General features: G+C 38.4%; 1 protein-coding gene across 2 annotated transcripts in view; it reads right to left on the reverse strand.

The window, feature by feature from the left end:
* Positions 1-14802, reverse strand: part of LOC100370935 (uncharacterized) — a 71861-nt gene that overhangs the window by 23866 nt on the left and 33193 nt on the right. For both annotated transcript variants that reach the window (XM_085508622.1, XM_085508621.1), the window contains one exon: positions 14194-14445. In XM_085508622.1, coding sequence (XP_085364748.1) covers positions 14194-14445 — 252 coding nt within the window. The remainder of the gene's footprint in view (positions 1-14193; positions 14446-14802) is intronic.

Consider the following 14802-nt stretch of genomic DNA (forward strand, 5'->3'; position numbering starts at 1 on the left):
TGAATTTTATAATGAAAAGTGAAGAGATGTGAATGGAGTGGACGGAGAAAATACACAGTAGAGCTGGTGAATTTTATAATGAAAAGCGAAGAGCTGTGAATGGAGTGGAAGGAGAAAATACACAGTAGAGCTGGTGAATTTTGTAATGAAAAGTGAAGAGCTGTGAATGGAGTGGACGGAGAAAATACATAGTAGAGCTGGTGAATTTTATAATGAAAAGCGAAGAGCTGTGAATGGAGTGGAAGGAGAAAATACACAGTAGAGCTGGTGAATTTTGTAATGAAAAGTGAAGAGCTGTGAATGGAGTGGACGGAGAAAATACATAGTAGAGCTGGTGAATTTTATAATGAAAAGCGAAGAGCTGTGAATGGAGTGGACAGAGAAAATACACAGTAGAGCTGGTGGATTTTGTAATGAAAAGTGAAGAGCTGTGAATGGAGTGGACGGAGAAAATACACAGTAGAGCTGGTGAATTTTATAATGAAAAGCGAAGAGCTGTGAATGGAGTGGACGGAGAAAATACATAGTAGAGCTGGTGAATTTTATAATGAAAAGCGAAGAGCTGTGAATGGAGTGGACAGAGAAAATACACAGTAGAGCTGGTGAATTTTGTAATGAAAAGTGAAGAGCTGAGAATGGAGTGGAGGGAGAAAATACACAGTAGAGCTGGTGGATTTTATAATGAAAAGTGAAGAGCTGTGAATGGAGTGGAAGGAGAAAATACACAGTAGAGCTAGTTGATTTTATAATGAAAAGTGAAGAGCTGTGAATGGAGTGGAGGGAGAAAATACATAGTAGAGCTGGTGAATTTTATAATGAAAAGTGAAGAGCTGTGAATGGAGTGGAAGGAGAAAATACACAGTAGAGCTAGTTGATTTTATAATGAAAAGTGAAGAGCTGTGAATGGAGTGGAGGGAGAAAATACACAGTGGAGCTGGTGGATTTTATAATGAAAAGTGAAGAGCTGTGAATGGAGTGGACGGAGAAAATACACAGTAGAGCTGGTGAATTTTGTAATGAAAAGTGAAGAGCTGTGAATGGAGTGGACAGAGAAAATACACAGTAGAGCTGGTGGATTTTATAATGAAAAGTGAAGAGCTGAGAATGGGGTGGAAGGAGAAAATACACAGTAGAGCTGGTGAATTTTATAATGAAAAGTGAAGAGCTGTGAATGGAGTGGACGGAGAAAATACACAGTAGAGCTGGTGGATTTTATAATGAAAAGTGAAAAGCTGTGAATGGAGTGGACAGAGAAAATACACAGTTGAGCTGGTGGATTTTATAATGAAAAGTGAAGAGCTGTGAATGGAGTGGAAGGAGAAAATACACAGTGGAGCTCGTGAATTTTATAATGAAAAGTGAAGAGCTGTGAATGGAGTGGACGGAGAAAATACACAGTAGAGCTGGTGGATTTTATAATGAAAAGTGAAAAGCTGTGAATGGAGTGGACAGAGAAAATACACAGTAGAGCTGGTGAATTTTGTAATGAAAAGTGAAGAGCTGTGAATGGAGTGGACGGAGAAAATACACAGTAGAGCTGGTGGATTTTATAATGAAAAGTGAAAAGCTGTGAATGGAGTGGAGGGAGAAAATACACAGTAGAGCTGGTGAATTTTGTAATGAAAAGTGAAGAGCTGTGAATGGAGTGGAGGGAGAAAATACACAGTAGAGCTGGTGAATTTTGTAATGAAAAGTGAAGAGCTGTGAATGGAGTGGAGGGAGAAAATACACAGTAGAGCTGGTGGATTTTATAATGAAAAGTGAAAAGCTGTGAATGGAGTGGACAGAGAAAATACACAGTAGAGCTGGTGAATTTTGTAATGAAAAGTGAAGAGCTGTGAATGGAGTGGACGGAGAAAATACACAGTAGAGCTGGTGGATTTTATAATGAAAAGTGAAAAGCTGTGAATGGAGTGGACAGAGAAAATACACAGTAGAGCTGGTGAATTTTGTAACGAAAAGTGAAGAGCTGTGAATGGAGTGGACGGAGCAAATACACAGTAGAGCTGGTGAATTTTATAATGAAAAGTGAAGAGCTGTGAATGGAGTGGAAGGAGAAAATACACAGTAGAGCTGATGGATTTGATAATGAAAAGTGAAGAGCTGTGAATGGAGTGGACAGAGAAAATACACAGTAGAGCTGGTGGATTTTATAATGAAAAGTGAAGAGCTGAGAATGGAGTGGAAGGAGAAAATACACAGTAGAGCTGGTGGATTTTATAATGAAAAGTGAAGAGCTGTGAATGGAGTGGACGGAGAAAATACACAGTAGAGCTGGTGAATTTTATAATGAAAAGTGAAGAGCTGTGAATGGAGTGGAAGGAGAAAATACACAGTAGAGCTAGTTGATTTTGTAATGAAAAGTGAAGAACTGTGAATGGAGTGGACAGAGAAAATACACAGTAGAGCTGGTGGATTTTATAATGAAAAGTGAAGAGCTGTGAATGGAGTGGAAGGAGAAAATACACAGTAGAGCTAGTTGATTTTGTAATGAAAAGTGAAGAGATGTGAATGGAGTGGACGGAGAAAATACACAGTAGAGCTGGTGAATTTTATAATGAAAAGTGAAGAACTGTGAATGGAGCGGACAGAGAAAATACACAGTAGAGCTGGTGAATTTTATAATGAAAAGTGAAGAGATGTGAATGGAGTGGAGGGAGAAAATACATAGTAGAGCTGGTGAATTTTATAATGAAAAGTGAAGAGCTGTGAATGGAGTGGAAGGAGAAAATACACAGTAGAGCTAGTGGATTTTGTAATGAAAAGTGAAGAGATGTGAATGGAGTGGACGGGGAAAATACACAGTAGAGCTGGTGAATTTTATAATGAAAAGTGAAGAGCTGAGAATGGAGTGGAAGGAGAAAATACACAGTAGAGCTGGTGAATTTTATAATGAAAAGTGAAGAGCTGTGAATGGAGTGGACAGAGAAAATACACAGTAGAGCTGGTGAATTTTATAATGAAAAGTGAAGAGCTGTGAATGGGGTGGAAGGAGAAAATACACAGTAGAGCTGGTGGATTTTATAATGAAAAGTGAAGAGATGTGAATGGAGTGGACAGAGAAAATACACAGTAGAGCTGGTGAATTTTATAATGAAAAGTGAAGAGCTGTGAATGGAGTGGAGGGAGAAAATACACAGTTGAGCTGGTGAATTTTGTAATGAAAAGTGAAGAGCTGTGAATGGAGTGGACAGAGAAAATACATAGTAGAGCTGGTGAATTTTATAATGAAAAGTGAAGAGCTGTGAATGGAGTGGAGGGAGAAAATACACAGTAGAGCTGGTGAATTTTGTAATGAAAAGTGAAGAGCTGTGAATGGAGTGGACGGAGAAAATACACAGTGGAGCTGGTGAATTTTATAATGAAAAGTGAAGAGCTGTGAATGGAGTGAACGGAGAAAATACACAGTAGAGCTGGTGGATTTTATAATGAAAAGAGAAGAGCTGTGAATGGAGTGGAGGGAGAAAATACACAGTAGAGCTGGTGGATTTTGTAATGAAAAGTGAAGAGCTGTGAATGGAGTGGAAGGAGAAAATACACAGTAGAGCTGGTGGATTTTATAATGAAAAGAGAAGAGCTGTGAATGGAGTGGACGGAGAAAATACACAGTAGAGCTGGTTAATTTTATAATGAAAAGTGAAGAGATGTGAATGGAGTGGACAGAGAAAATACACAGTAGAGCTGGTGGATTTTATAATGAAAAGAGAAGAGCTGTGAATGGAGTGGAGGGAGAAAATACACAGTAGAGCTGGTGGATTTTATAATGAAAAGTGAAGAGCTGTGAATGGAGTGGACAGAGAAAATACACAGTAGAGCTGGTGAATTTTGTAATGAAAAGTGAAGAGCTGAGAATGGAGTGGACGGAGAAAATACACAGTAGAGCTAGTGGATTTTATAATGAAAAGTGAAGAGATGTGAATGGAGTGGAGGGAGAAAATACACAGTAGAGCTAGTGGATTTTATAATGAAAAGTGAAGAGCTGTGAATGGAGTGGAGGAAGAAAATACACAGTAGAGCTGGTGAATTTTATAATGAAAAGTGAAGAGCTGAGAATGGAGTGGACGGAGAAAATACACAGTAGAGCTAGTGGATTTTGTAATGAAAAGTGAAGAGATGTGAATGGAGTGGACGGAGAAAATACACAGTAGAGCTGGTGGATTTTATAATGAAAAGTGAAGAGATGTGAATGGAGTGGAGGGAGAAAATACACAGTAGAGCTGGTGGATTTTATAATGAAAAGTGAAGAGCTGTGAATGGAGTGGAGGAAGAAAATACACAGTAGAGCTAGTGGATTTTGTAATGAAAAGTGAAGAGATGTGAATGGAGTGGACGGAGAAAATACACAGTAGAGCTGGTGAATTTTATAATGAAAAGTGAAGAACTGTGAATGGAGTGGACAGAGAAAATACACAGTAGAGCTGGTGAATTTTATAATGAAAAGTGAAGAGATGTGAATGGAGTGGAGGGAGAAAATACATAGTAGAGCTGGTGAATTTTATAATGAAAAGTGAAGAACTGTGAATGGAGTGGAAGGAGAAAATACACAGTAGAGCTAGTGGATTTTGTAATGAAAAGTGAAGAGATGTGAATGGAGTGGACGGAGAAAATACACAGTAGAGCTGGTGAATTTTATAATGAAAAGTGAAGAGCTGTGAATGGAGTGGACGGAGAAAATACACAGTAGAGCTGGTGAATTTTATAATGAAAAGTGAAGAGCTGTGAATGGAGTGGAGGGAGAAAATACACAGTGGAGTTGGTGGATTTTATAATGAAAAGTGAAGGGATGTGAATGGAGTGGATGGAGAAAATACACAGTAGAGCTGGTGAATTTTATAATGAAAAGTGAAGAGCTGAGAATGGAGTGGAGGGAGAAAATACACAGTAGAGCTGGTGGATTTTATAATGAAAAGTGAAGAGCTGTGAATGGAGTGGAAGGAGAAAATACACAGTAGAGCTGGTGGATTTTATAATGAAAAGTGAAGAGCTGTGAATGGAGTGGAGGGAGAAAATACATAGTAGAGCTGGTGAATTTTATAATGAAAAGTGAAGAGCTGTGAATGGAGTGGAAGGAGAAAATACACAGTAGAGCTAGTTGATTTTATAATGAAAAGTGAAGAGCTGTGAATGGAGTGGAGGGAGAAAATACACAGTAGAGCTGGTGAATTTTGTAATGAAAAGTGAAGAGCTGTGAATGGAGTGGACGGAGAAAATACACAGTAGAGCTGGTGGATTTTATAATGAAAAGTGAAAAGCTGTGAATGGAGTGGACAGAGAAAATACACAGTAGAGCTGGTGAATTTTGTAATGAAAAGTGAAGAGCTGAGAATGGAGTGGAGGGAGAAAATACACAGTAGAGCTGGTGGATTTTATAATGAAAAGTGAAGAGCTGTGAATGGAGTGGAAGGAGAAAATACACAGTAGAGCTGGTGGATTTTATAATGAAAAGTGAAGAGCTGTGAATGGAGTGGAAGGAGAAAATACACAGTAGAGCTGGTGGATTTTATAATGAAAAGTGAAGAGATGTGAATGGAGTGGACAGAGAAAATACACAGTAGAGCTGGTGGATTTTATAATGAAAAGTGAAGAGCTGTGAATGGAGTGGAAGGAGAAAATACACAGTAGAGCTGGTGGATTTTATAATGAAAAGTGAAGAGCTGTGAATGGAGTGGAAAGAGAAAATACACAGTAGAGCTGGTGAATTTTGTAATGAAAAGTGAAGAGCTGAGAATGGAGTGGACGGAGAAAATACACAGTAGAGCTAGTGGATTTTATAATGAAAAGTGAAGAGATGTGAATGGAGTGGAGGGAGAAAATACACAGTAGAGCTGGTGGATTTTATAATGAAAAGTGAAGAGCTGTGAATGGAGTGGAGGAAGAAAATACACAGTAGAGCTAGTGGATTTTGTAATGAAAAGTGAAGAGATGTGAATGGAGTGGACGGAGAAAATACACAGTAGAGCTGGTGAATTTTATAATGAAAAGTGAAGAACTGTGAATGGAGTGGACAGAGAAAATACACAGTAGAGCTGGTGAATTTTATAATGAAAAGTGAAGAGATGTGAATGGAGTGGAGGGAGAAAATACACAGTAGAGCTGGTGAATTTTATAATGAAAAGTGAAGAGCTGTGAATGGAGTGGAAGGAGAAAATACACAGTAGAGCTGGTGAATTTTGTAATGAAAAGTGAAGAGATGTGAATGGAGTGGACGGAGAAAATACACAGTAGAGCTGGTGAATTTTATAATGAAAAGTGAAGAGCTGTGAATGGAGTGGAAGGAGAAAATACACAGTAGAGCTGGTGAATTTTATAATGAAAAGTGAAGAGCTGTGAATGGAGTGGAAGGAGAAAATACACAGTAGAGCTGGTGAATTTTGTAATGAAAAGTGAAGAGATGTGAATGGAGTGGACGGAGAAAATACACAGTAGAGCTGGTGAATTTTATAATGAAAAGTGAAGAGCTGTGAATGGAGTGGACGGAGAAAATACACAGTAGAGCTGGTGAATTTTATAATGAAAAGTGAAGAGCTGTGAATGGAGTGGAAGGAGAAAATACACAGTAGAGCTAGTGGATTTTGTAATGAAAAGTGAAGAGATGTGAATGGAGTGGACGGAGAAAATACACAGTAGAGCTGGTGAATTTTATAATGAAAAGTGAAGAGCTGTGAATGGAGTGGACGGAGAAAATACACAGTAGAGCTGGTGAATTTTATAATGAAAAGTGAAGAGCTGTGAATGGAGTGGAGGGAGAAAATACACAGTGGAGTTGGTGGATTTTATAATGAAAAGTGAAGGGATGTGAATGGAGTGGACGGAGAAAATACACAGTAGAGCTGGTGAATTTTATAATGAAAAGTGAAGAGCTGTGAATGGAGTGGACGGAGAAAATACACAGTAGAGCTGGTGAATTTTATAATGAAAAGTGAAGAGCTGTGAATGGAGTGGAGGGAGAAAATACACAGTGGAGTTGGTGGATTTTATAATGAAAAGTGAAGAGCTGTGAATGGAGTGGACGGAGAAAATACACAGTAGAGCTGGTGAATTTTATAATGAAAAGTGAAGAGCTGTGAATGGAGTGGACGGAGAAAATACACAGTAGAGCTGGTGAATTTTGTAATGAAAAGTGAAGAGATGTGAATGGAGTGGACGGAGAAAATACACAGTAGAGCTGGTGAATTTTGTAATGAAAAGTGAAGAGCTGTGAATGGAGTGGACGGAGAAAATACACAGTAGAGCTGGTGAATTTTATAATGAAAAGTGAAGAGATGTGAATGGAGTGGACGGAGAAAATACACAGTTGAGCTGGTGAATTTTATAATGAAAAGTGAAGAGCTGTGAATGGAGTGGACGGAGAAAATACACAGTAGAGCTGGTGAATTTTATAATGAAAAGTGAAGAGCTGTGAATGGAGTGGACGGAGAAAATACACAGTAGAGCTGGTGAATTTTATAATGAAAAGTGAAGAGCTGTGAATGGAGTGGAGGGAGAAAATACACAGTGGAGTTGGTGGATTTTATAATGAAAAGTGAAGGGATGTGAATGGAGTGGACGGAGAAAATACACAGTAGAGCTGGTGAATTTTATAATGAAAAGTGAAGAGCTGTGAATGGAGTGGACGGAGAAAATACACAGTAGAGCTGGTGAATTTTGTAATGAAAAGCGAAGAGCTGTGAATGGAGTGGACGGAGAAAATACACAGTGGAGCTGGTGAATTTTATAATGAAAAGTGAAGAGCTGTGAATGGAGTGGAGGGAGAAAATACACAGTAGAGCTGGTGAATTTTATAATGAAAAGTGAAGAGCTGTGAATGGAGTGGACGGAGAAAATACACAGTAGAGCTGGTGAATTTTATAATGAAAAGTGAAGAGCTGTGAATGGAGTGGAGGGAGAAAATACACAGTGGAGTTGGTGGATTTTATAATGAAAAGTGAAGGGATGTGAATGGAGTGGACGGAGAAAATACACAGTAGAGCTGGTGAATTTTATAATGAAAAGTGAAGAGCTGTGAATGGAGTGGAGGGAGAAAATACACAGTGGAGTTGGTGGATTTTATAATGAAAAGTGAAGGGATGTGAATGGAGTGGACGGAGAAAATACACAGTAGAGCTGGTGAATTTTATAATGAAAAGTGAAGAGCTGTGAATGGAGTGGACGGAGAAAATACACAGTAGAGCTGGTGAATTTTGTAATGAAAAGCGAAGAGCTGTGAATGGAGTGGACGGAGAAAATACACAGTAGAGCTGGTGAATTTTATAATGAAAAGTGAAGAGATGTGAATGGAGTGGAAGGAGAAAATACACAGTAGAGCTGGTGAATTTTATAATGAAAAGTGAAGAGCTGTGAATGGAGTGGAAGGAGAAAATACACAGTGGAGCTGGTGAATTTTATAATGAAAAGTGAAGAGCTGTGAATGGAGTGGAAGGAGAAAATACACAGTAGAGCTAGTTGATTTTATAATGAAAAGTGAAGGGATGTGAATGGAGTGGACGGAGAAAATACACAGTAGAGCTGGTGAATTTTATAATGAAAAGTGAAGAGCTGTGAATGGAGTGGAGGGAGAAAATACACAGTGGAGTTGGTGGATTTTATAATGAAAAGTGAAGGGATGTGAATGGAGTGGACGGAGAAAATACACAGTAGAGCTGGTGAATTTTATAATGAAAAGTGAAGAGCTGTGAATGGAGTGGACGGAGAAAATACACAGTAGAGCTGGTGAATTTTGTAATGAAAAGCGAAGAGCTGTGAATGGAGTGGACGGAGAAAATACATAGTAGAGCTGGTGAATTTTATAATGAAAAGTGAAGAGCTGTGAATGGAGTGGAAGGAGAAAATACACAGTGGAGCTGGTGAATTTTATAATGAAAAGTGAAGAGCTGTGAATGGAGTGGAAGGAGAAAATACACAGTAGAGCTAGTTGATTTTATAATGAAAAGTGAAGGGATGTGAATGGAGTGGACGGAGAAAATACACAGTAGAGCTGGTGAATTTTATAATGAAAAGTGAAGAGCTGTGAATGGAGTGGAGGGAGAAAATACACAGTGGAGTTGGTGGATTTTATAATGAAAAGTGAAGGGATGTGAATGGAGTGGACGGAGAAAATACACAGTAGAGCTGGTGAATTTTATAATGAAAAGTGAAGAGCTGTGAATGGAGTGGACGGAGAAAATACACAGTAGAGCTGGTGAATTTTGTAATGAAAAGCGAAGAGCTGTGAATGGAGTGGACGGAGAAAATACATAGTAGAGCTGGTGAATTTTATAATGAAAAGTGAAGAGCTGTGAATGGAGTGGAAGGAGAAAATACACAGTGGAGCTGGTGAATTTTATAATGAAAAGTGAAGAGCTGTGAATGGAGTGGAAGGAGAAAATACACAGTAGAGCTAGTTGATTTTATAATGAAAAGTGAAGAGATGTGAATGGAGTGGAGGGAGAAAATACATACTAGAGCTGGTGAATTTTATAATGAAAAGTGAAGAGCTGTGAATGGAGTGGAAGGAGAAAATACACAGTAGAGCTAGTGGATTTTGTAATGAAAAGTGAAGAGATGTGAATGGAGTGGACAGAGAAAATACACAGTAGAGCTGGTGAATTTTATAATGAAAAGTGAAGAGCTGAGAATGGAGTGGAGGGAGAAAATACACAGTAGAGCTGGTGGATTTTATAATGAAAAGTGAAGAGCTGTGAATGGAGTGGAAGGAGAAAATACACAGTAGAGCTGGTGGATTTTATAATGAAAAGTGAAGAGCTGTGAATGGAGTGGAGGGAGAAAATACATAGTAGAGCTGGTGAATTTTATAATGAAAAGTGAAGAGCTGTGAATGGAGTGGAAGGAGAAAATACACAGTAGAGCTAGTTGATTTTATAATGAAAAGTGAAGAGCTGTGAATGGAGTGGAGGGAGAAAATACACAGTAGAGCTGGTGAATTTTGTAATGAAAAGTGAAGAGCTGTGAATGGAGTGGACGGAGAAAATACACAGTAGAGCTGGTGGATTTTATAATGAAAAGTGAAGAGATGTGAATGGAGTGGACAGAGAAAATACACAGTAGAGCTGGTGAATTTTATAATGAAAAGTGAAGATATGTGAATGGAGTGGAGGGAGAAAATACATAGTAGAGCTGGTGAATTTTATAATGAAAAGTGAAGAGCTGTGAATGGAGTGGAAGGAGAAAATACACAGTAGAGCTAGTGGATTTTGTAATGAAAAGTGAAGAGATGTGAATGGAGTGGACGGAGAAAATACACAGTAGAGCTGGTGAATTTTAAAATGAAAAGTGAAGAGCTGTGAATGGAGTGGACGGAGAAAATACACAGTAGAGCTGGTGAATTTTATAATGAAAAGCGAAGAGCTGTGAATGGAGTGGACGGAGAAAATACACAGTGGAGTTGGTGGATTTTGTAATGAAAAGTGAAGAGCTGTGAATGGAGTGGACGGTGAAAATACACAGTAGAGCTGGTGAATTTTATAATGAAAAGTGAAGAGCTGTGAATGGAGTGGACGGAGAAAATACACAGTAGAGCTGGTGAATTTTATAATGAAAAGTGAAGAACTGTGAATGGAGTGGACGGAGAAAATACACAGTGGAGCTGGTGAATTTTATAATGAAAAGTGAAGAGCTGTGAATGGAGTGAACGGAGAAAATACACAGTAGAGCTGATGGATTTTAAAATGAAAAGTGAAGAGCTGTGAATGGAGTGGACGGAGAAATTACACAGTAGAGCTGGTGAATTTTATAATGAAAAGTGAAGAGATGTGAATGGAGTGGAGGGAGAAATTACACAGTAGAGCTGGTGAATTTTATAATGAAAAGTGAAGAGATGTGAATGGAGTGGAGGGAGAAAATACACAGTTGAGCTGGTGAATTTTGTAATGAAAAGTGAAGAGCTGTGAATGGAGTGGACGGTGAAAATACACAGTAGAGCTGGTGAATTTTATAATGAAAAGTGAAGAGCTGTGAATGGAGTGGACGGAGAAAATACACAGTAGAGCTGGTGAATTTTATAATGAAAAGTGAAGAACTGTGAATGGAGTGGACGGAGAAAATACACAGTGGAGCTGGTGAATTTTATAATGAAAAGTGAAGAGCTGTGAATGGAGTGAACGGAGAAAATACACAGTAGAGCTGATGGATTTTATAATGAAAAGTGAAGAGATGTGAATGGAGTGGAGGGAGAAAATACACAGTTGAGCTGGTGAATTTTGTAATGAAAAGTGAAGAGCTGTGAATGGAGTGGACGGAGAAAATACACAGTGGAGCTGGTGAATTTTATAATGAAAAGTGAAGAGCTGTGAATGGAGTGGAGGGAGAAAATACACAGTTGAGCTGGTGAATTTTGTAATGAAAAGTGAAGAGCTGTGAATGGAGTGGACAGAGAAAATACATAGTAGAGCTGGTGAATTTTATAATGAAAAGTGAAGAGCTGTGAATGGAGTGGAGGGAGAAAATACACAGTAGAGCTGGTGAATTTTGTAATGAAAAGTGAAGAGCTGTGAATGGAGTGGAGGGAGAAAATACACAGTAGAGCTGGTGGATTTTATAATGAAAAGTGAAGAGATGTGAATGGAGTGGACGGAGAAAATACACAGTAGAGCTGGTGAATTTTGTAATGAAAAGTGAAGAGCTGTGAATGGAGTGGACGGAGAAAATACACAGTGGAGCTGGTGAATTTTATAATGAAAAGTGAAGAGCTGTGAATGGAGTGGAGGGAGAAAATACACAGTTGAGCTGGTGAATTTTGTAATGAAAAGTGAAGAGCTGTGAATGGAGTGGACAGAGAAAATACATAGTAGAGCTGGTGAATTTTATAATGAAAAGTGAAGAGCTGTGAATGGAGTGGAGGGAGAAAATACACAGTAGAGCTGGTGAATTTTGTAATGAAAAGTGAAGAGCTGTGAATGGAGTGGAGGGAGAAAATACACAGTAGATTTAGTGAATTTTATAATGAAAAGTGAAGAGCTGTGAATGGAGTGGAAGGAGAAAATACACAGTAGAGCTGGTGAATTTTATAATGAAAAGTGAAGAGCTGTGAATGGAGTGGACGGAGAAAATACACAGTGGAGCTAGTGGATTTTATAATGAAAAGTGAAGAGCTGTGAATGGAGTGGAGGGAGAAAATACACAGTTGAGCTGGTGGATTTTGTAATGAAAAGTGAAGAGATGTGAATGGAGTGGACGGAGAAAATACACAGTAGAGCTAGTGAATTTTATAATGAAAAGTGAAGAGATGTGAATGGAGTGGAGGGAGAAAATACACAGTAGAGCTGGTGAATTTTATAATGAAAAGTGAAGAGATGTGAATGGAGTGGACGGAGAAAATACACAGTAGAGCTAGTGAATTTTATAATGAAAAGTGAAGAGCTGTGAATGGAGTGGAAGGAGAAAATACACAGTAGAGCTGGTGAATTTTATAATGAAAAGTGAAGAGCTGTGAATGGAGTGGACGGAGAAAATACACAGTGGAGCTAGTGGATTTTATAATGAAAAGTGAAGAGCTGTGAATGGAGTGGAGGGAGAAAATACACAGTTGAGCTGGTGGATTTTGTAATGAAAAGTGAAGAGCTGTGAATGGAGTGGACGGAGAAAATACACAGTAGAGCTGGTGAATTTTGTAATGAAAAGTGAAGAGCTGTGAATGGAGTGAACGGAGAAAATACACAGTGGAGCTGGTGGATTTTATAATGAAAAGTGAAGAGCTGTAAATGGAGTGGACGGAGAAAATACACAGTAGAGCTGGTTGATTTTATAATGAAAAGTGAAGAGCTGTAAATGGAGTGGACGGGGAAAATACACAGTAGAGCTGGTGAATTTTGTAATGAAAAGTGAAGAGATGTGAATGGAGTGGACGGAGAAAATACACAGTGGAGCTCGTGAATTTTATAATGAAAAGTGAAGAGCTGTGAATGGAGTGGAAGGAGAAAATACACAGTGGAGCTGGTGAATTTTATAATGAAAAGTGAAGAGCTGTGAATGGAGTGGAGGGAGAAAATACACAGTGGAGCTCGTGAATTTTATAATGAAAAGTGAAGAGCTGTGAATGAAGTGAACGGAGAAAATACACAGTAGAGCTGGTGAATTTTATAATGAAAAGTGAAGAGATGTGAATGGAGTGGACGGAGAAAATACACAGTAGAGCTGGTGAATTTTATAATGAAAAGTGAAGAGATGTGAATGGAGTGGAGGGAGAAAATACACAGTGGAGCTGGTGAATTTTATAATGAAAAGTGAAGAGCTGTGAATGGAGTGGACGGAGAAAATACACAGTAGAGCTGATGGATTTTATAATGAAAAGTGAAGAGCTGTGAATGGAGTGGACAGAGAAAATACACAGTAGAGCTGGTGGATTTTATAATGAAAAGTGAAGAGCTGTGAATGGAGTGGACGGAGAAAATACACAGTGGAGCTGGTGAATTTTATAATGAAAAGTGAAGAGCTGTGAATGGAGTGGACGGAGAAAATACACAGTAGAGCTGGTGAATTTTATAATGAAAAGTGAAGAGCTGTGAATGGAGTGGACGGAGAAAATACACAGTAGAGCTGGTGAATTTTATAATGAAAAGTGAAGAGCTGTGAATGGGGTGGAAGGAGAAAATACACAGTAGAGCTGGTGAATTTTATAATGAAAAGTGAAGAGCTGTGAATGGAGTGGACGGAGAAAATACACAGTGGAGCTGGTGGATGTTGTAATGAAAAGTGAAGAGATGTGAATGGAGTGGACGGAGAAAATACACAGTGGAGCTGGTGGATTTTATAATGAAAAGTGAAGAGCTGTGAATGGAGTGGACGGAGAAAATACACAGTAGAGCTGGTAAATTTTATAATGAAAAGTGAAGAGATGTGAATGGAGTGGACGGAGAAAATACACAGTAGAGCTGGTGAATTTTATAATGAAAAGTGAAGAGCTGTGAATGGAGTGGAAGGAGAAAATACACAGTGGAGCTGGTGAATTTTATAATGAAAAGTGAAGAGCTGTGAATGGAGTGGAAGGAGAAAATACACAGTAGCTATAGGACGATAAACATAAATACGAAAATATCTGAAAATATCTGTCAAATTTAAAAAAAAAAAAGTTTTCAAATGGGTAACCCCTAAATCATAAGTTTGATACTTCCTCAGTCAAAACAAGTTTCAAAATACATAAACCTATTTACCATGGTAATAACAAATTTGATTTTTGTTTGTTTGTTTGTTTATCCTCACCTGTTTCTTTTCTATTCTTCCAGCTATTTTTGCTGCTAGTTTTGCATCCATTCTAGATTTCTCCTCCAATAATTTAACCTCCAATGCTTCCATTTCGTTTTGATGTTTGCATAAAATTCTCTCGTACTCTTCCTGTGATATTTGACCTTTACTCAAACGTCTACTTGCATCTTCTACAACCTCTTGATCAAAATTATCAATATCTTTCTCCAGCATTTTTATTTCTTCCTCTGATAAGACTTCTTGATTTTTCTATTTAGAAAATCAACCGTAATGAATTATTACAGTATTATTAAATATGAAACAATAAAATTCAAAAGATCTTAATCCCAGTATGTGTTCTGTTACTTTATTAGCTCAACAGCTAGGCATTGTGAATGGATAGCCAAGGGTAAACAACTACCCTGTGTGCCCCAAACTCATCCTACTGGGGTTGAACACCAAACGGGTAAACCAATACCCTGTGTGCCCCAAACTCATCCTACTGGGGTTGAACACCAAAAGGGTGAACCAATACCCTGTGTGCCACAAACTCATCCTACTGGGGTTGAACACCAAAAAGGTAAACCACTACCCTGTGTACGTGACACAGACTTATTCTAGTGGGGT

The sequence above is a fragment of the Saccoglossus kowalevskii genome, chromosome 15 (genome assembly GCF_978046115.1).
Source record: "Saccoglossus kowalevskii chromosome 15, keSacKowa6.1, whole genome shotgun sequence".
NCBI lineage: Eukaryota > Metazoa > Hemichordata > Enteropneusta > Harrimaniidae > Saccoglossus > Saccoglossus kowalevskii.